Source organism: Acomys minous (assembly GCF_964271855.1).
Source record: "Acomys minous genome assembly, chromosome: 7".
In the NCBI taxonomy this organism is placed as follows: Eukaryota; Metazoa; Chordata; class Mammalia; order Rodentia; family Muridae; genus Acomys; species Acomys minous.
In genome coordinates, this window is record NC_140488.1 from 104,070,369 (window position 1) to 104,095,234 (window position 24,866).

At 46.2% G+C, this 24,866-nt stretch overlaps 2 protein-coding genes across 5 annotated transcripts in view; one reads left to right on the forward strand and one right to left on the reverse strand.

Moving 5' to 3' along the window:
• The window catches only part of ITIH6 (inter-alpha-trypsin inhibitor heavy chain family member 6), a 32,873-nt gene extending 25,349 nt beyond the window's left edge, over positions 1-7,524 (reverse strand). Inside the window, 2 exon segments of the mRNA XM_084790204.1 lie at positions 6,164-6,318; positions 7,385-7,524. Coding sequence (XP_084646330.1) covers positions 6,164-6,318; positions 7,385-7,486 — 257 coding nt within the window. The 5' untranslated portion in view covers positions 7,487-7,524.
• Positions 7,525-16,381: 8,857 nt separating this feature from the next.
• On the forward strand, positions 16,382-24,421 carry MAGED2 (MAGE family member D2). Of its 4 annotated transcripts, none has more exons than XM_084790206.1 (13): positions 16,382-16,480; positions 18,028-18,094; positions 18,449-18,946; positions 19,574-19,882; positions 20,039-20,102; positions 20,359-20,438; positions 20,954-21,048; positions 21,712-21,791; positions 21,883-21,925; positions 22,252-22,314; positions 23,143-23,257; positions 23,656-24,115; positions 24,283-24,421. In XM_084790206.1, exons 2-12 carry the CDS (start codon positions 18,050-18,052, stop codon positions 24,106-24,108), a joined length of 1,845 nt encoding a protein of 614 aa, XP_084646332.1. In that variant the 5' UTR covers positions 16,382-16,480; positions 18,028-18,049; the 3' UTR covers positions 24,109-24,115; positions 24,283-24,421. The 4 variants fall into 4 exon arrangements, with proteins under 4 accessions (XP_084646332.1, XP_084646333.1, XP_084646331.1 ...); XM_084790207.1 differs by having other exon boundaries at positions 16,415-16,553; XM_084790205.1 differs by lacking the exon at positions 16,382-16,480 and adding an exon at positions 17,054-17,143.
• The last annotated feature ends 445 nt before the right edge of the window (positions 24,422-24,866 follow it).

Below are 24,866 nucleotides of genomic sequence, written 5' to 3' on the forward strand. Positions count from 1 at the left end.
TGATGGAGGCATTTTCTCAGTTGAGGTTCCCTCTTCCCAAATGATTCTAGTGTATGTCAAATTGACAAAACAACAACAACAACAACAACAAAGCTATTCATCACACCTGCTAACTGGTCTCCATCTTTAAATCCTTGCTCTTTATAGATCTCATAGCAGGAGAAATATCTATTAATCTTTTGTTTACTTGAGACCGGGTCTTACTATGAGTTCAGGCTGGCCTATAGCAATGGAAATCCACCTGCAACTGCCTCCAAAGCACTGAGATTAAAGGCATTTGCCATGATGCCTGTCATATCTCATTAATATTAAGTCAAGCCAGTTTATTTCCCCTGCTCAAATTCTCTGTAGTTTTCATCTCAACTGAAAATAAAAGCAAAACTCTTCACTGGGCACTTTGTAGTCTCCACAATCTGGCTGATTATTACCTCTTCAGCTCCATGACTGCCTACTCTTTCTGTCACCCATCCGCCTCTAGTTATTCTCCTTTTCCTTCCTTTCTTCTCCCTCCCTCCCTCCTTTTCTTCCCCCCTCTCCTCTTACTCCTTACTCTCCTTCCTTCTCCTTCTCTCCCTCTCTTTTTTTTTTCTTTTTTGCAAAGATGGGGGTAGAACTTAGGGCTTTGCACATGCTAGATAAGTTCTTTGTGACCAAACTATATCATCAGCTTTTTGAGAGACAGGTCTTCGCTATGTAGCTTAGGCTAGCCTTGAACTCACTATGTAGCATGATATTTCTGCCTTTTTTTTTCTCCTTTGCTTTTTATGTTTCTGCTCTTGTTTGAACAGGTTTTACTCTGAAGCTCAAAAGGCCTTGAATGTAATATTCTTGCCTCTACTTCTTGATAATTTTAAAAATTAAAATTATTTTTAAATTATGCATGAAAGTATGTAAGGTGATGCCTAGGAAATAGCTCAGCCAATAAAAAGCTTACTTTGTAAGTACAAAAGCTAAATTTAATCCCCAAAACCCATGTTTTTAAAAGATAAGGCATTGTCCATCATGGGTTGCAACATTTGGGAGAGGGAGCCCTACACCTTCCCTGGGCAATAAATAGAGTTGGCCCTGCTGGTGTGGGTACATATGAACTAGCCCCAAGGGCATGAGAGCAGGAGAGCTGGTTCTGCCTCTTGCTGGCTGCAGCATTGGGTGAGCTAGCTGGAGCAGTGCTGGAGAGCTCACCCGCTCACCCTGGTAGTGTGGGTATGGAAGAGCTGGCCAGCTGACCAGCTCAGCTACCACCCAGGCCCAAATTCAGGGCTTTGAGTTAGCCCACCCCCAACATCTATCCCATGGAAGAACTGCTGGAGTGCATTAAGGGGTTGATTTTACAGATCTAAAGTTGTAGGTTCTGCATGACACAGGACAACAATGGAATATCAGAGAGGAGTCTCCATGAGGATCCAATATTGATGGTGCAGTAGAAGCCAGGGGCCTCGAACCAGACCAATGACTCATTGCAATGAACGTATGCAAGCAAAGAAATGTGACACACCACAGCCTCCATAATAAGATTTTTTTTCTCTGTTGGTGAGGAGGTTACAATGGCGGAGGACAGGTATTAAGGGGGGGATGAGTGGGATTGGGGTGCATGATATGAAATTCACAAAGAATTAAAAAAGTTAAAAACTTTAAAAAAGACATAGCAGCCGGGTGTGGTGGCACTTGGGGAGTCAGAGGCAGGTGGATCGCTGTGAGTCTGAGGCCAGTTTGGTCTACAGAGTGAGTCCAGGACAGCCAAGGCTACACAGAAAAACCCTGTCTTGGAAAAACAACAACAACAAATTAAAAACAAAAAACAAACAACAAAAAGACAGAGCATAGAGAGTGAAGCATTCTTGGGCTGCCAGAATTGAGGAGGGTAGAGCCAACTGGATTCCCGGGGCTCACTAGCTTCCTGGCAGGTTCCAGGCCAGTAGGAGAGCTTGTCTCACAAAAACAGTGGCTGGTGCCTGAGAGACACCTGATGTTAACCTCTGGACTCCACAACATGTAAAACCATGCACATATACACATATGCATAACACACAGAAAGCCCCATAAAAGTTGTATGTACTTAAGATAACCGTGTGATACATGTACACCTTGTGTAATGTTTACATCAGAGTAACCATGTGTATTCTCCAGCATTGATCATTTGTGATGAAATGTTCAAACTCCCTTCTTTTGGCCTTTGAAGTACAGTGCACAATCGTCACGTACACTGTGCAAAAGAGCCTTAGAGATTGTCGCTCCTATCTCATTGGGATCAGGTGTCCCCATCGCGCCTCACCCCTTACTCCTACCAACCTTGAAAATCATCATCCCACTGTGAAATTCTATGAAAGTAACAATCTAGACTCCACATGTGAATGTATCATGTGGTATTTCCCTTTTCTGTGCCTGGCATACTTCACTTAGTGTAATGACCTCCCCTGACACCACTTGGCTGTGTTTGAGAATTTGAATTTTTTAGTTTCTTATTTTATCTTACATGTATGGATGCTTTGCTTGTACATATGATTGTATACTATGTACATGTTTGGTACCTGCAGAGGCCAGAGAGGGTGTTGAATCTCCTGGAACCAGAGTTACAGATGGTTGTGAGCTACCATGTGGGTGCTGGGAATTGGACCTAGGTCTTCTGGAAGAGGAAGCAGTGCTATTAGCTGCCAAGTCATCTCTCCAACCCCAATTTGTGAGAGGGTTTTTTTTGTTGTTTTTGAGACAGAGTTTTGTACTACCTCAGGCTGGCCTTGAACTCCCAATCTTTCTTCCTCAGCTTTCCAAATGCTGGTATTATAGGGATGAGCAACTGCACCCAGCTCAAAATCAGAATTAAAACAAAAGCAAAAACTGTTCTGTGACAGGGTTTCGGTACGTGGCTCAAGCCTGCTTAAGCTCCCAATATTCTAGCCACGACTTTTTCTATGCCCAGCCCATTTATGCTGTCACAGGACTTCATTGCTTTTTATGGCACATTTAGGTATCCATTCAGCAAGTAGACCCTTAGGTTGTTTGTATTTTAGCTGCTGTGTGTGTAGTGTTCCTTGCTTTCTTCTCTTCTTTTGAACTTGTTCAGCACCTTCATGTCCCAGAGCCTTGGTAATTATTCCTCCTTTTGTCTAGAATGTTTCTCTTCCAGACCTTGGTATGCCTTCACAGGACTCTCTGTAGGGTTCTGCTCTTTGATCGCTCTGGACTAGTACCTGTACTCAATCCCTGTCTCCTCTGCTCTATTTGCTATTTTTCTCTGGTAAAACTTCTCATAGACAAACTGATGCATGTCAGTGTATGCTTCCCATGTCTTCTCTTCTCTAGGAGACTGTGAGCTCCTTGAAGGCAAAGAAATGCCTGCCCTGTTTGCTGCTAATGCCTGGCATGCAGGACTCACGCAATCATTTATTTCATAATGGGCATCCCAGAACGGCAGCACAGCCAGAGTGTGTTCCATGGAACAGTGGATTGAAGAGAAGGGAGCTATAGAAAGATGGCTAGAGAATCCAGGGCTTTGAACTCCAGATTCAACAAGCTCAGATTGCAGCAAGGAATGCAAAGTGTTGGATAAACCTCGGGCTGGGAAGAAGTAGATGGGGTCAGAGCAACCTTTGAGGTGTGACAGCTTGGTGTCCTAGAGAACATTAATATACCTCTGCGGGAGGCCTGAACAGCTGTCTCCATTGCAGAAACGGAGCAACTAGGGCACATATTGGAGCAGCTTCCAGGAACGATAAGGGAAGATATACAACTGGCAGGAGAGACTACTTCAGCAAGGAGTGTTTCAAGGCAGCTGAAACAGTATTGGTGAGACTGGGCTAGTGTGGGGGCGGACAGCGCTGGCTGGGCCTCAAGGTCTCTTGGGGGCTGGGGTGGTAGGGTGGAGCGACTCTGGCAGTAGCACACTGGGGCCTCTGTGTGTGTGCTGCCTCTAGCCAGCATACTTTCCACAGAGTCTGCCCAGGGACATTTCTCCAGCCTGCTCTGCTTAATTTTTTTTTTAAAATAAATCCTTTTGGTGTTTTTTAAAAAATTTTTAATTCTATTGAAATGAAGCCACATTCTGTCTATTATTTGCTCTTTACATCAACTGACTGCGCCCACACTCAGGTTGCCCCTACTACATACATATCATCCCTGGGGTTTGTTTACTTGGGGACTACTTTTAGTCTTGTATTTGATTCTTTTGGTCCCCTACTTTTAAGGATCTTGGTTCCTTCAAGTATTACCAACTTGGAAGTCTTGTTGCAGGGAAGGCCCCCTTCATTCTTCTCACTTCTTCTCCCCTATGCTGACGTCATACCAATCACCTCTTCCCAACCTAGCCATTGCCCAATGTGAGACCAGGAGGTTCGATGGCACAGTATGGGTTTAGGACTGTAAAGATTGCTTATGGCACAAAATCCTTCTCCGTCATGGGGGTGGCAGTGACCCAATGAGGGCAGAACTTCTGTTTGGGTTCAACTCTCTCACCTACTAACTCTGAGAGTGTCTCCACTCAAAGACAAAAGTCCCCTCCCCTCTTGACTTTTGAAGGAGGATTTCGTGTAGCTGAGGCTGGCACTGAATGTGAGGACATTACATATAGCTGGGGATGGTAACCTTGACCTGCAGATCGCCCCGCTTCCACCTCCCGAATGCTGGTGTGACAGGTGTGTGCCGCCATGTCCATTTCGTGTAGTGATGGGAACTGGAGCTAAGGTTTTAGGTATACTAGGAAAACATTTGACCAAGCTACATTCCCAACCTCAGAAGCCATTTCAGAACTCACACTAAGATTTGTGTGTGCTAATGCCCCCCCCCCCCCGCTGAGCTTTCCTTTCATCTGCTCCTCTTCCTTCATTTAGCATCTCATCCATTGCTTGTCATCCAATGACACAAACCAGGAAAACGCCAATCACCATTCACATGCCCACCATAAACAGGTTGTTTCTGCTGCCAATGGTCTCTCAAATGCCAGCATCATGTCCTTGTCCCATGTTCTAGCACAGGACTCTTCTCAGCTTCCCACCTTCTTGGCTGGCTCTTCCAGCTTACCCCTGCTTCACTAGTGTCACCCTTTGCTTACCACATTGCCATGACTGGTTATTAAGGGACTTGACTATTTCTAGAGTGAAATGCACATGTCTCTAGGGATGCTGGGAACAAATCAAATGGGAATGGACAAATATTAGTGTTCTATTTATAGAATTTTCCGTTGTTCTTTGATTACATATATATATATATATATATGTATGTATGTATTTACACACATATGTTCTATAATATAGTGTTTCATACACTTGCTTTCACATTGGAAGCCCCTAAGAGCCTAGTCTTTTCTTACCTCTCAAGTCTCATGCTGACTACTCTTCTACCCTCTGTGTATCCTCCAGACATCAGTGACCTAGAAGTACATGCACTTTCTCCTCATCAGGGAACATTTGCATCTGAATTTTTTTGGCCTGGAATTTTCAGGCCTGTTTCCATACTTCTCAGACAGTGGACATTTCATATTTTCCAATTTAGCTTCAGTGTCATTTCTCCAAAACTTTCTTCTTAATCCCAGCACTCAGGACACAGAGGCAGGTGGATCACTGTGAGTTTGAGGCCAGCCTGGTCTACAGAGTAAGTCCCAGGACAGCCAAGGCTATAACAGAGAAACCCTGTCTTGAAAAGCCAAAAACAAACAACAACAACAAAAACCCACCAAAAACCAAACAAAACAAAAACAAAACACACACCCAAACAAACAAAAAGATGTGCTATAAATCACCTGATTCCTTTTTTGTGCTCCCCACTAGACAGTAGACTGAGAGCACGGACTGTGTGTAGTCTATCTTTCCATAAAATCTAGCCAGCATATATAAGTCACGCCTTCAGTATCATGAAAAAGTTTGATATTTGGGTTTTTTTTCCCCAACACAAGTTTTATCAAATATTTATCATAAGCCAGGCACTAGTGTTAGCATAGATTTCAACGTGTTGTAATTCATTTAATCATTGCAAGTGGTTTCTAATTTTATCTGCATTTTACAGATGTGTAAAATAAGACTCAGAAGTTAGGTAGCTTATTCTGAGTCCCCCAGCTGGTGGAGGCAGGATTCAAAGCCAAGATGCCTTACTTTATAATTTATCCTCTTAACTTCTCTGCACTGGTGAAGGAACAAAAGATTGAGTGAATGTATGCATAAACGAATGAACTTACATTGTGAAGTTGGAGATAAAGGCAATGCGAGGTAGATCCAGGTCAAAGATGGCTTCATGGGCTTGATCGTGTGGATTGAAGAGGACCGAGGTGACCAAAGTGTGTGAATAACGAGACACCACGGTGGAATGTATGGAATAGCTTGTCATCAACAACTGAGAAATAACACAAGGGAGATGAGCTGGAGAGAGTCCTTTACTGGCCCGGATGGGATCTCAAGGTTCCTGAACTGGTTTCAGGCTGGAGGAAAAGAAACTGAGGTGCCTTGAAGGGAATGTGACCTCTTTCGTATGTGGACCTGCCTGAGAGTGCAGCAAGAAAATCTCAGAACTAAAGGATTATAGAAGACCCCAAATCAAAGCACCTTTGGACAAGTGCTTCTCCAATTTTAATGAACATAGATCTTGCTAAACACCAGTTCTGATTCAGCAACCCTGGGGCAGGGAGAAGCTAGTGTTTCCTTGCTACCAAATTCCCTGAAACTGCTGCTGCTGCTGCTGGTCCATGGATTTCACTTTAGAATGAACATAACATTTTAGCAAAGCTTCCGAATATAACAGCATGCATGTATTCATTGGGCCCCACAGTTTTACAAGGCAGTGTGATAAATATTTAGCTTTTCCTCTTTATGATTTCAGCTATAAAGCTTAAGCCTGATAAGTATAGTAATGTCCTGCAGGGTCCTAGTTACTCCTCACAGTCTGAGGGTTAAATTCTAGCATTCCCCACATCTTACAGAAGAGTTAATGGAGGCTCAGAGCCCGAGGTCAGGCAGCAGTGAGATAACTATCTTCTTTCATATCATCTTCCTGAAAGTCATGATCCTTCTGTCTACCCACACATCACGTACACCTCGTTTGTTCTAAGTGGGGAAGTGGGACACAGAGATAATCTAGAGTCAGATGGGCGTAGGTTCACATTCTGTCTCTGCTGTTTCCTATGTCTTAACCTCCAAGCCTTTGCTTCCTCCTCTCAATAACGGGAATAATAAGAGAGCCCGGTTTACAGGGATGCTGGGGGGGGGGCACTAACTGAAACAATAACAAGACTCCTGGTACAGCACCTGAAGTGCACCCGGCAACAGTAGCTGTTTTTGTCTTTTCTATCCCCAGCTTCTCAGCCCAGCAGAAACAGACCGAGAAACTTCTTCTATTCCTCCCACCCTAAGGAGCCACTTTTCTCCCAACTCCCAGAGCTTTGTCCTTCCACGCTAGAACTGACCTTGGTGCTTGATGGGGCCGAGCCATGGGGTCCCTGGTGTGTCAGGCCTAGGAGGATGGTCAGCAAAATGCACACACAGCCAAGGCACCTCCATTCGGGCATGGTACCACTTCTGGCCGGGGCCTGCTCTTCTCATGCAGAGTGTCTGACCCTGAGCTCCAAGCCTACCCACTTTTAAACCTCCAGGTATCCCTTTTTTTTTGGAGAGGGAGGGACCATGCTGAAGGGTAGGGAAGGCTCTGAATGTGGCATTGAGGCCTACACAAACCAGGATTGTCCAAGAGCCACGGCTGGCATCTTGCCTGGAGAAGGGCCACTTCTGTGCCTCCTTTTTCCCCTTCATCCAGCTGTAAGATGAATGGAAACTAAACATACCAGGGTGCTGGGTCTGTCTGTTTGCTATGTTGGCTCAGGGTGGGGTTTTTCCTTTCCTATAAACATCCACTGAAGCTCAGTAACGGGAGCCACAGAAAGGTCACAGTACCGATCGTCTTAAGAAGGTGGCCGACTTGAAAGAGGGTTGGAGAGGCAAGCACTCAACGTTGGTCTTTTCTGCTGCTGACTCTAGTGCTGACACATGAGGGACTATAGCAGTGAAGAGGCCCCACAGACGCACGGTTTCCAGTCTAAAGAATAATCAGAGGTCAAGATGGGCTGCAGCTGAGATGAGAAAGAGTCTGATTCAGTCATTTAAAATATAGCCGCAGAACTGAGAACACCTGGATTCGAATCACAGTTCTGCAGCTAGCTTATTGGCTGCATGATATTCAGTGAGGATGGTAACTACGGTGAGGCCTCAGTTCCCTCATCCATGAAATGAGGATAACGGTAGCACTTCGTAAAAGTATTGTCACCGAGCTTGTACTTTTGGAATGCTTGCCATCTGGTAAATATTCAATAAACACATGCTGGGATGAGGTATGGCAAAAATCAAAGTATGGCGGTCAGGCATAGTGCTACACAATTATCATCCCGGTCTTTGGGAGACTGGTGCAGAAGAGCGATGGTCTGGATGCCAGCCCATGCTGCATGGTGAGGTCCATGCCAAGTTGCCCTATGCAGTGAAATCCTGCCTCAAAAACAGCAACAAAAGAGTATGGGGAGTCCCTTATCCCAGTGTAGACATGAAAGGGACAGAAAGATACAGAATTGAGGTGCTCTGAGCCCAGTGCCGGAAGGTCCTGTGGAACGTGGATTGAGGAGTGTACATGCATAGGGGCTATTAGTGCAAAGCAGAACCTTTATCTCATTTATATGCACACAGGTTACATTTACAAGACATCCAGCATCTACCTACAGAGGTAAAAGCCTCCAGAGCCTGCTCTGGAGACCTTCCTTTAGCTGTAGGAAATTACCTTCTAACACAGTTTTATTTTTGTTTGTTTGTTTTTTGGAGACAAGGTCTCACTCTGTAACTCTTGGCTAGCTTGGCACTGGAACTGTGGATCCCCTTCTTCACCGCAGCAGGCCCACACCAGTTCTCTTCCATGTTATCATCCTTTCTTCTGTCCTCCATCAGTAGATTTTTCGAGTCCCTTTAAAATTCAGTCCACAGTCTTCCTTCTTTCTGGTAAAATGGAACCCTGCATGGTTCACTTACAGAGCCTGACAAGAGAGCGGCTAATGAAGCAAGCCCTCATTACCTGTCTCAACACACAGTCCATTACTTCTCGCCCCTTCGCCTCCTACTACTCTAGCGAACCTGGACTTTGTGTTCTTTCAAAATACCAGGAACGGGAAAAGATGCCACGGGCACGTTTTCGCTTTGATCTTTCTGCTTGGAAGCCTTTTCCAGACACCTACTTAGCTCTCTCACCGCATGCAAGTATCTGTTCACATCCTACCGTTTCAGCGAGCTACTTCGGCACCAACCTATTTAAAGCCCAAAGAATCTCCTTCCTTCACTGGCGGGCTCTCTTTCGCTTGGCTTTTTAGTTCCTCCCTGTACCCTGCCCCCTGTTTCCCCGAGACAGAGCTTTACTGCATAACTCAAACTGGCCTCAAACTCCAGGCTTCCGAATGCTGGGATTAAGGAGTCCACCATTACACCTGGCGTTTGTTTTCTCCACAGCACCTTCTTGAAATTGTTACAGACTTTATTTCTTGATCCAATTGTTTCCTTTCTTCCCCCTTGCTAGAATCAGCCCTACCAGAAACAGACATGGCTCTCTGTCTTTTCTGCTGTGATGCCTTCAGCTCCCAGAACAGTATCCAGCACCCAGCAGACCCTCAATAAATATGTGTTGAAAGAGTTGATATAATAAAGGCATATAATTTATGGAAAAATAAAACCTGTTACAAAATCTGTATATATGCAAGAAAGTAGTGGTTCAAATGTGAAACAATACAAGACCTTCATGCTAGGGGGGAAAAAAAATCTCCTTTAAGAGGCCCAAGTTTTATGACATTGGACTTGAAAAGAAGGAAGTATATTCTTGGCTCACCACTTAGCTGGATTTTGGGAAAAATATTTACATAGTCAAGACAATGTAAATACTGTTTATTGGTTTTTAGGTTTAAGAGCTCCACTGGGAAGACAAAGAGAGGAAGACCTCGTTAATACTTCAGAACAGAACGTAAATGTCAAAAAATGCATAATGTAAAAGGAAAGACAAGAGAGAGAATGGGGGGCACAGATGGGTGGTGTGCAGTTATTAATATCCTTGTTTTTAAAAGCAGGCAGTTAGGGATAATGGTGGCTTAGTGAAATGGTGGCTCTAAGGTTTTCTTCCCCAAGATCCATGACTCCACTAGATCCTGGTAGTTGGCTAGGTTTCCACTACCACGCATGATTTCCCCAGCTACTGCCAATTTATTCATGCACATTCAGGTTAAGGCGCCATACTAGTCAACCCCGTTGTGTTCATAGACATCATGGCTGTGCAATGCTGTTGGCTGCCTCCCTTCTTTTGAGCTGGCATTGTGCCTTCTGGTACTTCTATACTCATAGATAACTGTAGTTCTCCCCCCTCCTCAAGGACACTCCTCCTTGCGACAGAGAGAAAGATCTTTAAAGAAAATCACAACCAATCAAAATGCTGAGACGTGGAGCCCAATCCCAACTGACACATTCACAACACAACTCCTCTACCTAAGGCTCAGGGACCACTGCAGAAGAAGGACCAGACAGAGTGAAAGAACCAGAGAAATAGGAAGTTTGCTGAGAGACTGTGTTCCCTAGAAAGGTCAGAGAAACTAGACACACTAAGCCTCTAAACAACATGGCTGCCTAAACATTATTTGAACAAGGAAGATCCCAATAAACGTGATCACGTAGAAGGTACCTTAGCCCTAGACAAAGAACTACAGGCAACTAAGGAATGCTGAGAGTAGGAGAAATAATCTTGCCTAAGGAAGCCCACACTTATTTGTTATCCCATACCAGCTGTCATCCTGGAAAACATATAAATACGACTAATCAGGTTATATCTATATTTTTAGGTACACACACACACACACACACACACACACACACACATATTTCCAATGTTTAAAAATAGGTCATTTATTTGAAAGAAACAGGGGATGGATACTTGGAAGGGTTTGGAGGAGGAAAAGGAAGGGGGAAAGGATGTAATTATATAATAATCTCAAATTTTAAAAAATACTTAAAAATATAATAAAAATCAGGCAGTTGAAATCATTGTCAAAAAAGGAAATAGGGGCAGAAAATAATGAAAAAATAGGTTTTTTTTTACAGGTTAAAAATTAAGTGATAACAGAAAAAGGATTGAAGCCTGACATTGCAGGAGAGTAGGGAGAAAAGCAAGGAAGCTCTGTTCATGAACAACATCTTCATTGCCATCTTGGGGAGTTAATGAGGTATTGACTAAATTTTATATACTAAGAAGTAGCATATCCTAATGTCAAGACTTGTAGGTGGACATGAAACCGAAAAGGTGGCTTCAAGAACCAAATTACATTGTTTGCAGGAAAACACATCCAGCTGGAGATGATATTATTACTCAAATTAAGCCAATCTCAGAAAGACTATATGGTTTCTCTTCCTTGTGGTTCTTAGACTGGATATAGATACATAAAATTATGTAATGGATACTGAAGAGAAAGTGCCTAGGGGGACAAAGAAGCCTAAGATGGAGGGGGATAAGAAAAGGGAGGAGGGGGAAACATGCTCAACAGTGCAATATATACTTGCATGAAAACGTAAAAAAAATAATCAAAAGCTAGCTTCAGAAGTGTAGGATAGAGATGGGGGGGGTTGAGGCATAGGACCATTTTTATACTATTCTTTTGTTTGCATTGTTATTATGTATACTTAAGAATTTAATTTAAAAATAAAATATTAAAAACCTTATTGTGATCTCACAAATGAAATAGAATTGTTCCCATGAATTGGAGTCTCACCCTGTGCCCCTTGGCCGGCCTGGAACTCATGATATAAAAACCAGGGCGGCCTGGAATGTTGGCGCAATCATCTGCCTCTGCCTCCCAAACATGGTGATTCTGGGTTTATACTGTCAACCCAGTCTCAAAATGCGCATGTCTCATGACACTTTCTAAATGGGAATATCCAGTTAGACTTGCCTCCACATATGGAAATCATGCTGTAACATCCTTACCATATTTAGGAAGAGGGCTAGTGTTTTGTTTTCCATTGCTATAACAAAGTGCCTGAGGCTGCATGTGCAAAGACCAAGATTAGTTAGTCCCATCTCCTGCAGCCACGGCTGAACAGCATCATAGTAGAAGCACAAACAAGGGAAAAAATGTCCAGACAGTAAGGTGTGAATAACAATTCACAACTATAGGAAAAACTAACCTGAGTCCCAAGAGAATGTCATTAATCTGTCTCAAAAACAGTGATTAGCCCAGTGACTTAGTCACCTTCCAAACTGGAAGCATTGAAGAGAGGTATCAGGACCACAGCCTACCATAGATGTCCTGTGAAAGACTCCACCTAGCAGGGCATCGATGCAGAGGCTGAGACTCACAGCCAAACTTTGGGCAGAGCACAGGGAGTCTTAAGGAAGAGTTGGGGGATACAACATTCAAACTAAACCACAGGACTCAGAAAACTTATCGTACTTAGCACCTCATAGGCAATGCAGTATAGTGGTTAAAACTCTGGTATTTGACATCCATTGGCCTGGGCTCAAGTCCCCTCTGTACTAGACACCCATTAGATGGAAGCGCGCCTCCGATAAGTTATCTTTTTTTTTTTTTAACCTCCTAATGCTGTCCTCTAGCAACGAGACTGGTGCTCACTTTGTAGAAATATAAGCCTTCATGTTTTTGCCAAGTTTACTGGGGAGTAAAGAATCAGCTCCCTGTAACCAAAAGAGGCCTTGAAAAGGAGGTGCTCAAATCTAAGCCTTTTCAGAGCAAGGGCTGCCTTTGTGATGGTGCCTACTAACATAGCTGGACTCCGTTTTGTTTTGGGTGGCCCACTCCTTTCTCACAGACTTGGTTTTAGGAGGCCTTTTTGTATGAAGAACCTGAAGGAAGTGGTATTAGTCCAGAAGTAGGTATCAGGATTTCATATATATATGGAATCTGACTTTTATTTAACAAAAAGTAGTCTCTTTTCTTTCCTCTCCGCCTCTCCCCCACCTCTCTGCATAGTTCTTAGGGTTTAGTATAACATAGACTGAGTTAAAATGCATTACAAAAGGATTACACTAGTAGCTCAAAAGAGAGAACAGCCTGTGTTGTGCTGCCTTTAATCCTGGCACTCCAGAAGTAGAGAGAGGCAGAGGTGTCTGTGAGTTCGAGACCAGTCCGTTCTACTCAGTAAGTTCTAGGAAAGTCAGAGCTACATAGTGAAAGCCTATTGGGTCGGGGGGGGGGGAGGGGAAATCTTTAAAATGGAAAGGAGTAAGCTGGCAATAAGGGTAGAAGACAGAAAAGTACCCCAAGCATGGGGCATAGGGCTTTCCCCAGTACTGAGAAAGGCTGTGGTATTTGAGGAATGATGGATTGCCAATTTGTTGGACTGTGCAGCTTAGGTGACAGAAGGAATGACAAGTAGCCCTGGAAGGAATTTTTGTCACTCTTTTTCAGCACTGTCTCTGAATTTTCCAAAATTCATAAAAATTGGTTCTGTATAGGTCTGGGGAAGAGAAATCTGCTAGGCAGGTTTGGTGGGAGGGAAGAAGTTCCTAGGTAAGAGAAAGCATCTACTGATAGTCAAGTGTGCAATTTCCCTGGAATATAGGCAACTCTATGTACTTTTCAGAAGAAAAATAGCAGCTGGCAAATAGGGATAGATGACAAGCTCAGGTGGTTCTTGAAAATCTGCTCACTGTCATTAACAGCACATATGACGCTGAGAAACCCCAGGAAACTGTTGTACCACTTAGAGTCTGAAAACCCAGTAGCTAAATGAGGCATAAGCCTTTATCTCATTAAAGGAAACCCAGAAGTAGGCAGTCTGTTCCACAAAGTTGTCAGGAATTCAGTTCTTGTCATTGACTACGCCACTGTCCTAAAGTATAACTATCATCTTCCTGGCCTTTAGCCAGTGTCAGAGCTCACGTTCCCTAAAATCACTAAACAAAATAAGGTGAGCGGGTATCAGGTTAAGTGATGAGCAGCTGACTCCGTAAATGTCTACACTGAAGCTATTCCTTCCAAGCTCACCAGGCAGTTACCTGTGAACATGCCCAGACATTTTCCTATGCTTTGCTTTTCTCAACTTCAGCAATATTTAACATTATAAACACACTTATTCCTGCCCTCTCTCTCCCTCCCCCTCTCTTCTCTTCCTCCCCTCCTCTCCCCTTATATAGCCCAGGCTTGCTAATCGTTCTGTCATGGCCCCTAAATGCTGGAATTATCAGGGTATGCCACCATGCCTAGCTATTAAAAAAATCAGCAATATGTGTATTTTTTAAACCTGTATCCTCCAGGGCTTCATGCATGCTAGGCAAGTGCTGTAACACTCACACCAAACTTTCTAACTTCTAAAACAGTCATTCTCATTCCCTTAATGTTGAGATCCTTAAGTTCAGTTAGTTCCTCGTGTTGTGGTAACCCCCACATTAAAAAAAAAAAAAGATCTGATGTACAGGATATCTAGTATGTGACCCAAAGGGGTCACAACCCACACGTTGAGAACCATTGCTTTAAAACATTTCTTTTCAAATCCTGTTTTTTCTTTGATCACTCCTTAAAGCCTCTTTTTTTTTTTAAATTTTATCCATACCATCCATACATGCTGCTGGTCTGTAGAGCTGATCCCTAGGTCCAGTATCTTCCAGTTTGATGCCTTTCTTCTTCCTGAGTGCACTTTTCTGTGAAGTAAAGACCCATTTATTTAGTAGCAATTTCTAGATTGATACTCTCTACTCTGGCCTTTTTCTTGAGTTTCAGACATGCTCATTCAGCTGCCAATACAGCACTGCTACCTGTATGTACCACAGGTGCTTTAAAATCAACATTCACTTTTTCTTAACTCTATTACTCCATGTCTCAGTGTAAGGGTCCCCGTCCGTACTATCCGTTAAATAAAGATCCCAAGATTTGAATATGTTCCTCCTTCCAATCCATCCCTCCACAACCCAATTACTCCTAAAGTCCTAATGCACACCCCACCCCACCTCTGCCGATCTCCTCACTATCTCCCCTGCTAACACTCTAGGCCAAACCACAAGCGCAGCTTGTTTGGAGAACTACCAAGGTCTATTTCCAAGAAGACACACAATCCCAATACAACACCTCAGACCTTCTCTCTAAAGCACACACCTCCAACTTCCATGTGGCCACTAGCTGTTGGGTGCTTCCAAGGCCCCTCCATGCCCCCAGGTTTGAGAACTTTATTGCCTTAGTATTGCAGGTTTGTCGTAACTTGGAAAGGGTAGGAACTTGGGGCATCAGAATCAGAAGAAAGCAAGAGCCTTCTCTAAGGTAAGAAAGCGGCAGGGTGACACTACAACTTTGGGAGAACATGAGACAGGAGTATATAAACCTACCTTGATGATGTATGTGAATCAAATTGCCCATAGAGCACAGGGATTCATTATATATAATTTGTTTTAGTAAAGGCAAAGGTGATCTCATGAAGCACACTAGTGACTGTTTGCATATAAGAAAGATCTTGGATTTTATGTCCATAACTGTCATGAGTTATAGTTTTTTACATATAATTTATAGAATTGCAGCCTTTTCTGTGTCTGCATTCACATGCTCTGTTGCTAATGATACTTTTGTCTACCCTGTTAAAGACACTCAATTGCTTATGTGAATGTATTAGGTAACAGAAGTGTCATTTCAAACTAATGAGAAACATTGATGGGGTGAATATATAAATGCCATAATAAAACTCATTACTTCATACAACTAACTCTGAAAATGCAAGTCTTTTTCAACTGATTTGAATCAGCAAATGTATATATATATACATATATATGTGTACACACACACACACACACACACACACACACACACACACACACACACACGAGTCCAATATAGACACCAGGATGTTCCGTGTATCACTGTTCATTAACAGTTTGAAAAAAGGGAAACAATCCAAAAAACACATGCAAGCTGAACCAAGTAAATAAATTATAGGACATCTATTCAAGAAAACATGATACTTTACTAAGAAAAATACCACTAAGGAAAAGGTTTGAATACATGACTGAAAAAGCACTTAAAGAAGAGTAGGTATAGTATAGCCCGTGTAGGGTGAAAACACAAATAATCAGACTATGAAGTAAAAAACTAAAATGTTAATCATGAGTAGTTCTGGGGAAGGAGACTAAAGATAGCCTTTCCTTGTCTGTTACATATTTCTGCATTTTTCTGATTTTCACACAACACACTACGTTTGTAGTAAAGAAAAATAACGATATAAAATAAATAAATTCAATGAATGAATCGTTTTCATGGGGCAGTTTGGATTGGAAGGGCTTCAGACCGAGCCTGGTACAGTGGTATAAACACGGGCTTTGGCGTCAGACAGCATTGAGCAGGGCCCCATTGCCCCACCCCCGAGGAAGGGGGGCGGGGGGCAGGGGGCTGCGGAAAGGGGCTGGGCTGGGCTGGGCTGTCTGCAGCTCTAGTCCAGGAGGCTGAGACTTCGAGAGGGACTGAGGAGCGAGCACACGCATCCCAGACTCACTGGAGGACAAGGTGAGGGGACAAGACTGGGCTTTCCTGGCGACCAGACAGTGGTTCTAGCCCCCTGAAACCTACAGCTGGACAGGTGGGCAATTCTTATTTGACCACTGTAGCTGGAGCAGAGGTGCTGCATTTAGTGAGGTGTGGGACTAAGGACGACCAAGAAAGTAGTAAGCTGTATATAAACTGGACTGCAGAGTCTGGCGGGGGTGGAGGGGAGAAAAGGGTGAACTGTGCATGTTGTGAGGAGAACAGGGAATCCGGGGAAATGAGACGGGGAAGACGAGATCCAGAGACGTGAATAGGTGATGTAGAGAAGGGTTAAGAAACGTGTGTGTGTGTGTGTGTGTGTGTGTGTGTGTGTGTGTGTGTGTGTGTGTGCGCGCGCGCGCGCGCACGCAGGTAATACAGAGGAGGATATACGGAATGGGAAGAGATTTTGTAGAGTAAATAGGAAATGCGATGGGAAATAGGGAGTCCGGAGTCAGGCAGAGGGAATAGGGAGGGGGGGAATAAGAAGTGTTGAAGGGGGAGGGGCAGACGGGCTGGGACGGAGGCCCCCTAGGGAGGCGGAAAGGGGCGGGACCACTTCCGGCCTTTAGTGGGGAGGGCAGTATCTGAGTTTCGGAGGGGCTTGGAGAGAGTGGACGCACTTGGGAATTGTAGGAGGACGAGGTGAGCTATGGGCCCCAGCTTTGGATGAGAGCCTGCTAGGGGTCGGCCCCACCCTCTGGGATCTGGAGAAAATCTGCCTTAAGAGCCAAATCTTACCGAATCCATCCAGCTAGGGAGGGAGGGGACTGGACCCCGTTTGGCTGGGCCCAAGATGGAATCACTAGTTCAATACTGAGTTGAGGAGGGGGTGTTACAGGGAAGGAGCCAAACCAATTTGGGTTTTACCGTTTGGAGGGGGGCGTGTTAGGATAAAGGGCGGGACCTGAAGGCCCTGTGAAATTGATAGGGTGGACGTGAGTAGGGGAGGGGCTGGGACCACCAGACACTGCGACAATTTAGAAGGAAGGCTTGTTGGGGAGGGGGCGGGGCCGAACAGCAATGCGGACCTGGAGAGGGGCGTGTGTAGGGGCTGGGTGCTGGACTGAGACCGTGGCCATTGCGCATGCGCTTTATGTATAGTTAGAAAGGGGCGTGTTGAGAAGGACTCGCACGGAGACAGGGCCAGCTGCTGAATGCGCATGTGCACGGTGGACTTCAAAGAACGGGTTTGTACTGGGAAAGCAGGCGGGGTTGAAAGGGCGCTGCAGCAGACGCGCATGCGCACTCTAGGCCTGCGGCTGGGGGGGGGGTGCGCTGGGAAAAGGGGGCGGGGTCCTCAGAGCTGCCGCGCTGGCACATCTTCCTGGAGGAGGGGAGGGTGCGGCTGCGGAGAACTGAGACCTAGAGACTGAATTTCTGTATCTGAGAATCTACTGGTTGAGGCTCAGGAAGGGGCTGGACATTGGTGCTCTATAGAAGGTGAGGATCAGCTTCTGGGCAGAACAAGGGCTACACCGTGCAGCAGCGGGCTCTCCACTTGACCCAGGCCTTCTCTTCAAACTCAGCTTTGCCAGGTGAACTTGAGCCATGTCTGAGACAAGCGAGAGTGGTGCAGATCCAGCTCGCTTTCAGGTAAGACTGATCCCTCCCCACTCTTTCTTGCCGCTTTGCCTTTTCAGCCCCTTTTTGCTGCTCCAAATCCTTGGAGCTTCTTCCATCCTTGTCACTCTACACCCACTTCTTTGCCTGGATGCATCCCCTCTCCCCACTGGAAGGGAGGCCAGGAGGAACGGGGAAGAGAGGGTGGGCGGGCCCGGGCCCTTTTTCTGTCATTACTTTTTTACTCAGGGGAAGGGGAGGCCTATTTAGGCTGAGGTGGTCAGAGCACACCGCAGGTCAGAGAAGCGCAACCTTAGAATTTTGGGACCGTTTGCATCGTTGAGGGTGAGAAGAAAGTCAGTGAACCTTCCCTGCTTCCCTCTGCAGGGCAAAGCTTCAGAAAAGGACAGCGGCTCTGGCTCCGTGATGCAGGACCTGTTGACCGTGACCCAGAACTTGGAGGTCTCAGAGACACCAAAGGCTGAAAAGGTACCGGAGGTCTCAGAGCCTGCAAAGGTTCCAGAAGCCTCTGGGAACCCAAAAGCCACTGAGGTCTCAAAGGCCCCAGAGGCTCCCGAGGCAGCTGCCACCCCGGCCTCACCTCCCGCACAGCTGACTGATACCCAGGTTCTGGCAGCTGAAAACAAGAGTCCAGCAGCTGACACCAAGGCGCAGAAGGCTGACCTGCAGGCCGTGGCAGTGCCTGCAACCCAGACCAAAAAGGTCACCTGCGTTGCTGAACCGAAGGTCAATACAAAGGCCCCAGAGACTGAGGCTGCTGCCTCTCAGGCTGGGGCGGATGAACCAGAGCCTGAGGGTGCAGCTGTTCAGGCTCAGGAGAATCAGGATACTCGGCCCAAGGTCAAAGCCAAGAATACCCAAAAGGTAAGACCTCTGCCATCGCCGTCCTTGCTTCCCCACATTCGACTTTGTCATTTGATTCATTTGTGCTGCCGACATGAGAAAAGATTCCTGTGCTTGTTGAAGACATGGGGACCACTAAGAGGAATGTGTTATAGTTCTTGTATCCACAGAGCTCACAGGCTGGAGGGGAGGGGGATGAGGCAGGAATCTCCATAGTTGCAGTCTCGATGTGATGCGGTTTGCATTTACAAAGCAGCTCTACGCTGCTGGCCTTGAGATGGGCATATTCACACACATAGTATCATATCTGAAAGCAACCCCTTACGGTTTCCTTCTATAGAGAAGGACACTGATGTCCAGAAAAAAAGAAGGCTAGTCCGGGTGGTAGAAGCAGAGTCAGTGGTGGATGTAGGAAGACAAGAAGCCTTGGGCCTTATTTCTGACTTGTTCTGATCCACTCAGGGAGGAAGTTCCCAACTGGTAGTCAGTGATAATGCCCATGACTCAGGATGGCTAGTGTCCAGAGAGGCAGACTCTTCCTGCAAGGGCAGGAGGGTTAGGGGGTTAGATCCCAGAAGAGACAGGGGCTTAGGAGGAAGCACCACCTTTGTCACTTGCTGAAGTCCACCGCCCCCTCTTTTAATGCAGGAGAAACACCCGGACAGGGAAGAGGATGGCACCAGTGATCAGAGTCAGGCTTCAGAAACCACAGGGGGCCGAAGGGTCTCAAAGGCCCTAATGGCCTCAATGGCCCGCAGAGCCTCAAGGGGCCCCATAGCCTTCTGGGCCCGCAGGGCATCAAGGACTCGGTTGGCTGCTTGGGCTCGGAGAGCTTTGCTCTCCCTGAGATCACCTAGAGCTCGGAGAGGCAAGGCCCGGAGAAGAGCTGCCAAGCTGCAGTCATCCCAAGAACCTGAAGCTCCCCCACCCAGAGACGTGGCCCTTTTACAAGGAAGGGTATGAACTCCATTCGCTGCATCCCACCTTTCCCACCGCCTTGCCTGACATCTTCTCTGTTGTGCTTTGGAGTTTCCTGCGATTGTTTTCTTTCTTTCTTTTTTCTTTTTTAAATTTTTTTTTAATTTTTTTTTCTTTTCACCATTTCTCTCCTAGGCAAACGAGTTGGTGAAGTACCTGTTGGCTAAAGATCAGACGAAGATTCCCATCAGGCGCTCAGGTAGAGTCCTACAAACACCTTCCCTCGCCTGAGCTCTGCCACCTCTTGTCTTTTCTCCCATGTGCTCAGGACATCTTTCACTCTCCCGCTCCTGTCTCCTCTCCCAAAGTTCTCCCCAACAGTGAGATCTCTAGTGCTAAGCCCCAAAGCTAGTTACCCCACCCATGGCATGGACGACAAAGGGTCTGTTGATTGAGCGTGAGGGTCACCTGGTATTTCTTATAGCACAGATGCTTGTAACACTCTCCGTTTGCAGATATGCTGAAGGACATCATCAAAGAATATACTGATGTTTACCCTGAAATCATTGAACGAGCAGGCTATTCCTTGGAGAAGGTGAAAGGGCAGCTCTAGGGGGATGGGTGCACCGGGGAGACTTTAAACAGAGAAAAAAAGGTCTATGACCACTCTCCTTGAGTGGGTGGTGGATGGGGAAAGCACAGAGACCTAATACATCACCTCGACATCACTGTGTAGAGGAGCACATGGTAGCCTAGGGACGGGCAGCCGCTGACCATACAGCAAGTCACTGGTGGGAACACAGCTAGTACTAAAGCCATGAAGGTTAGTCCTGGTTTCTGCTGCGGCTGGATACCCCATCACATGTATTGCGGATGCTCGCCTCTCTGTCTCCCTAAACTCCCACTGATTACAAAGATGCTATGGACAACCACCCTGTGCTTGTTATGTGTGTAATACGCACTTAGCTTGGTGCTTTATATACCGTATACCATTAACCTCATTCACCACCCCCTCTCTTACACACACATACACACACAAACCCTTAGCTATGAGAGGAGCTACAGGAAGCTGAGCTTTATCATTTTATAAGCTCTTCTCCTCATCCACAGGTATTTGGAATCCAACTGAAGGAAATCGACAAGAGTGACCACTTGTATATTCTTCTCAGTACCTTAGAGCCCACTGATGCGGGCATACTGGGAACGTAAGCTGGGAAAGTGCTAGGGTGGGAACGGGCTTCTGCTTCCAGCCATCCCTCTCTCCATGTCCTCTTAGGAGCGAGGGTCTAAACGCCCCTGTCCAGCTCCCACGTATGGCTGGATCGCTGTGGGCAGTAGTGGGGCCAGAGTGTGACTGAGAGAAGGGTTTCAGAGCCTGGAGTGGGGCACTCCTGCTGTCCGGTTGGCTTTCTTCCCAACAGACTCCCTGGAAATGAGCCTGCTGTTGTTGCTTGTGCCTTCTACCGAGTGCCCGGCCTGGCTGTGGAAGGGCAGCCTCCAGAGGAGGGAGGGGTTTCTGGTGTGGACCATGGTGCCTGAGGGCGGGAGTATCACTAGGGCTCCATCTGGGAATTTGGGGCTTTGGGAGAGAAAGAATGGCTCCTGTTGACTGAATGCCCACATGGCCTAGGTTGACAACATTCTTCCCTGTCCTAACCCTAGGTGGGGTAGGGTAGCAAGTGGTTTCCTGTTTCCGGGAATAGAGTTTGGCTCTAGAGTGAAAGCACCTTGCCTCGGGCCGTAGATAGCTGGGACTGAAGAGTGGGCGGAAGTCTTTGTATCTGAGGAATCTGGGAGAGGCTGACCTAATGAGTTCCGTAGGCCTTGAGCTATAGATGGTTCCTGGATGCAAACTTTCTCTGTCTTAGGACCAAGGACTCACCCAAGCTGGGTCTCCTCATGGTGCTTCTTAGCATCATCTTCATGAATGGAAATCGGTCCAGTGAGGGTGAGTGGCTGAGCATGCAGTTGACTAGGTGGCTGTTGTGTGAATTCCAGGTGCTCATTTTCTGTCTTTGTCTCCTTGCCTCCTTTTGCAGCTGTCATCTGGGAGGTGCTGCGCAAGTTGGGGCTGCGCCCTGGGTATGATTGGGCTCTCTCAGCACTTGCTGTCCGTGTTGTCTTTTGGCAAGAGAGGACGGTCCCAGGATTGCTTCAGCCTGGTGGTCTGATGGAGCAGAGGAGGGGGGCAAATACTGGACTGGGGAGTGGGCCCCCGGGGTTCTGACCTGCATGGATGGGGAAATGGCTCCCGTCTCTGCTCACCCTCTCACCATTTCTTGAACTTCCATGGAATTTTCTCTGTGGTGTAACTGTCTTTTCTATCTTGGACATGCCTCTGCCAGCACCTCTGAAGTATAACAGATCTGATTATATTTATTTGCTTATTCAGCTTTCTATTTTCTCAGGATACATCACTCACTCTTTGGGGACGTGAAGAAGCTCATTACTGATGAGTTTGTGAAGCAGAAGTAAGTGCCGTTGCTCTTCTGCTGGTGTGTTCCATGCATTTTGTCTCTTTTGATGATGGATATGTTCTGTGCATGCGTTTGTGGTCTGAATGTGTGCGTGTATATATGCTAGTGGCAGGTGGTTTCTGGGAGCAGTCATAGATGTTTATTTCAGATGTGGCTTCAGAACAGCTCTGTGAGAGAGGGGTTATTAGCACCCTTGTACATGTGTAAAAACAGTCTTAGCGAAATAAAGTCATCTGCTCTAGCTTACACAGGTAGCAAATAAAAGTTGTGTTTAAAACTTGACTTTTTTTTTATTCTGCTAAGTAGCACTTGATAAAAATTAATTTCCACCAGCCCGTGGTGGTGCACATCTTTAATCCCAGCAGGTGGGAAGCAGAGGGAGGCATCTCTGAGTTCGAGGCCAGCCTGGTCTTCAAAATGAGTTCCAGGACAGCCAGGGCTACACAGAGAAACCTTGTCTCAATTTTTTTTTAAAAATAGTGGATCTTTCCAGAGCTTCGTTATTCCTCCTTCCAAATCCTTGCAGTGTGGTGTGCTCAGAGCAGGGACCCTGAAGAGTTACTTCTCTGTTTACAACACACCCAACAGGAATCTGGGGCCATTGTAACAAGGAACACAACCCTTGTGTCCCCTGTGAGCAAGTGCCCAACATGTTTCCCCCCAGTTCTTCCACATTGGCTTTTCGGCATGATCAGTAGGATAAGGCTCCATTTGGGGGAAGGCCTGAAGTATTTGGTTGGGAATGTGTGCATCTACTGCCTATCTAGTCCATTCCTGAGTGGACCCTAGGAATAGACTTTGATTCTTTTTTTTTTTTTAAAGGTATTTGGACTACGCCAGAGTACCCAATAGCAATCCTCCTGAGTATGAGTTCTTCTGGGGCCTGCGCTCTTACTATGAGACCAGCAAGATGAAAGTTCTCAAGTTTGCTTGTAAGGTAATTGGAGAACCATTTGCACTTGGCATGTGAAGGCCATGGAGTACCCCGGGATGGGGGATTCGGTGTTCAGAGCATCCTGAAGCTCATATCTGGATATGTTCAAGCTTCTGAATTATCAAACACGGTGGCAAGCACTGTATCTAGAGCCTTGAATCCTCACAACGGGTACGGCATTGTTGTATTCCCCTGTGAGAACAGCCTCAAAGAAGTTGGCAGGTGATGTATCCGAATCATGGAGCCAGTTAAGTGGTGGTGAAGAGACGGAATGGCCAGGGCAGGACAGCTTGCGTTACTGTATTGTTATGTGGTCTACCATGTGTAGTATGGCACCTTGCAAACAGAAGGTGCTGCGTTCTCTGATCATGAACCTCTGAGGCTTATTATTTCCATTGCAGGTGCAAAAGAAGGATCCCAAGGAATGGGCAGCTCAGTACCGAGAGGCAATGGAAGCAGATTTGAAGGCTGCAGCTGAGGCTGCTGCTGAAGCCAAGGCGAGGGCTGAGATTAGAGCTCAGATGGGCATCGGGCTCGGCTCTGAGAATGCAGCTGGGCCCTGCAACTGGGACGAAGCTGATATTGGACCCTGGGCAAAGGCCCGGATCCAAGCAGGAGCGGAAACTAAAGCCAAAGCCCAAGGAAGTGGTGGTGCCAGTGCCGGTGCCAGTACCGGTACCAGTGTTGGTACCGGTGGCAGTGCCAGTGCCAGTGCCAGTGCTGGTGCCAGTGGTGGCTTCAGTACCAGCTCCAGCCTGACTGCCACTCTCACATTTGGGCTCTTCGCTGGCCTTAGTGGAGCTGGGGCCAATACCAGCAGCAGCTCTGGTGCCTGTGGTTTCTCCTATAAGTGAGATGCAGGTATTTGTCATGGCGGCAGTGAGGCAGCTGGGGCTCATGGGGGTAGGATGGGGAGAGGAATCCTGGGTAGGGATAAGATGGCGTGTGTGCAGAGACACTGCTGTGATGTTGCTGTGTCCTGTTTGCTACATCTCAACTGAATGGTTTTCCTTTACTTGTGTTTGCAGATATTGCTAATAATCGCAGCGTCTTCTTCTCAAGCCAGGGTGCGCTCTCAGAAACTTATTACTCAACCCAGCACTCTAGGCAGCCACTATCAATCAATTGAAGTCGACATTCTATATTAAATCTATTTGCCATTTCTGAGTTTATTGCTTTTTTTTTGGTAGGTGGTCACATTTTAAGAACCATTGGCAAAGCTTCCATCTCAGTGCTTGGACTCCTGAGAATGAGAAGTTAACACATCTCTCTGGAATAGATCGGACATTGCTCTCCTGTAGGGGAGGGAGGCTTTCTGTGGGGGGAGAGTGATGGGGATTGTAGTCTCGGAACTATTTCAAAAGAACCTGACTCTCCTTTTGAGAAATGGGGGTGAAAGATGTACAGAAATGTGAGTGGTTAGAGAGACCCAAACAAAAGAAATGCTTTCCCGTGGAAGAAGAGTGTGCTATGGCCGGGGAGAAGCTGAACACTGGAGATAAAAAGCCTGGCTTGCTGGATAGCCTGGGAGAATGCACTGTCCAGACAGGACGTAGAGAGGAGATGTCAAGTGTAGGAAAATGCTGATAGTGCAGAGAGCTTATGATTAGGG

Bases quoted from the DNA above. Each gene is read 5' to 3' on its own strand.
- MAGED2 (XM_084790206.1), top strand. From the start codon at position 18,050: ATGTCTGAGACAAGCGAGAGTGGTGCAGATCCAGCTCGCTTTCAG. The intron at 20,439-20,953 runs GTGAAAGGGCAG...CCTCATCCACAG, and splicing joins CAGGCTATTCCTTGGAGAAG to GTATTTGGAATCCAACTGAA. The intron at 21,049-21,711 runs GTAAGCTGGGAA...TCTCTGTCTTAG, and splicing joins GATGCGGGCATACTGGGAAC to GACCAAGGACTCACCCAAGC.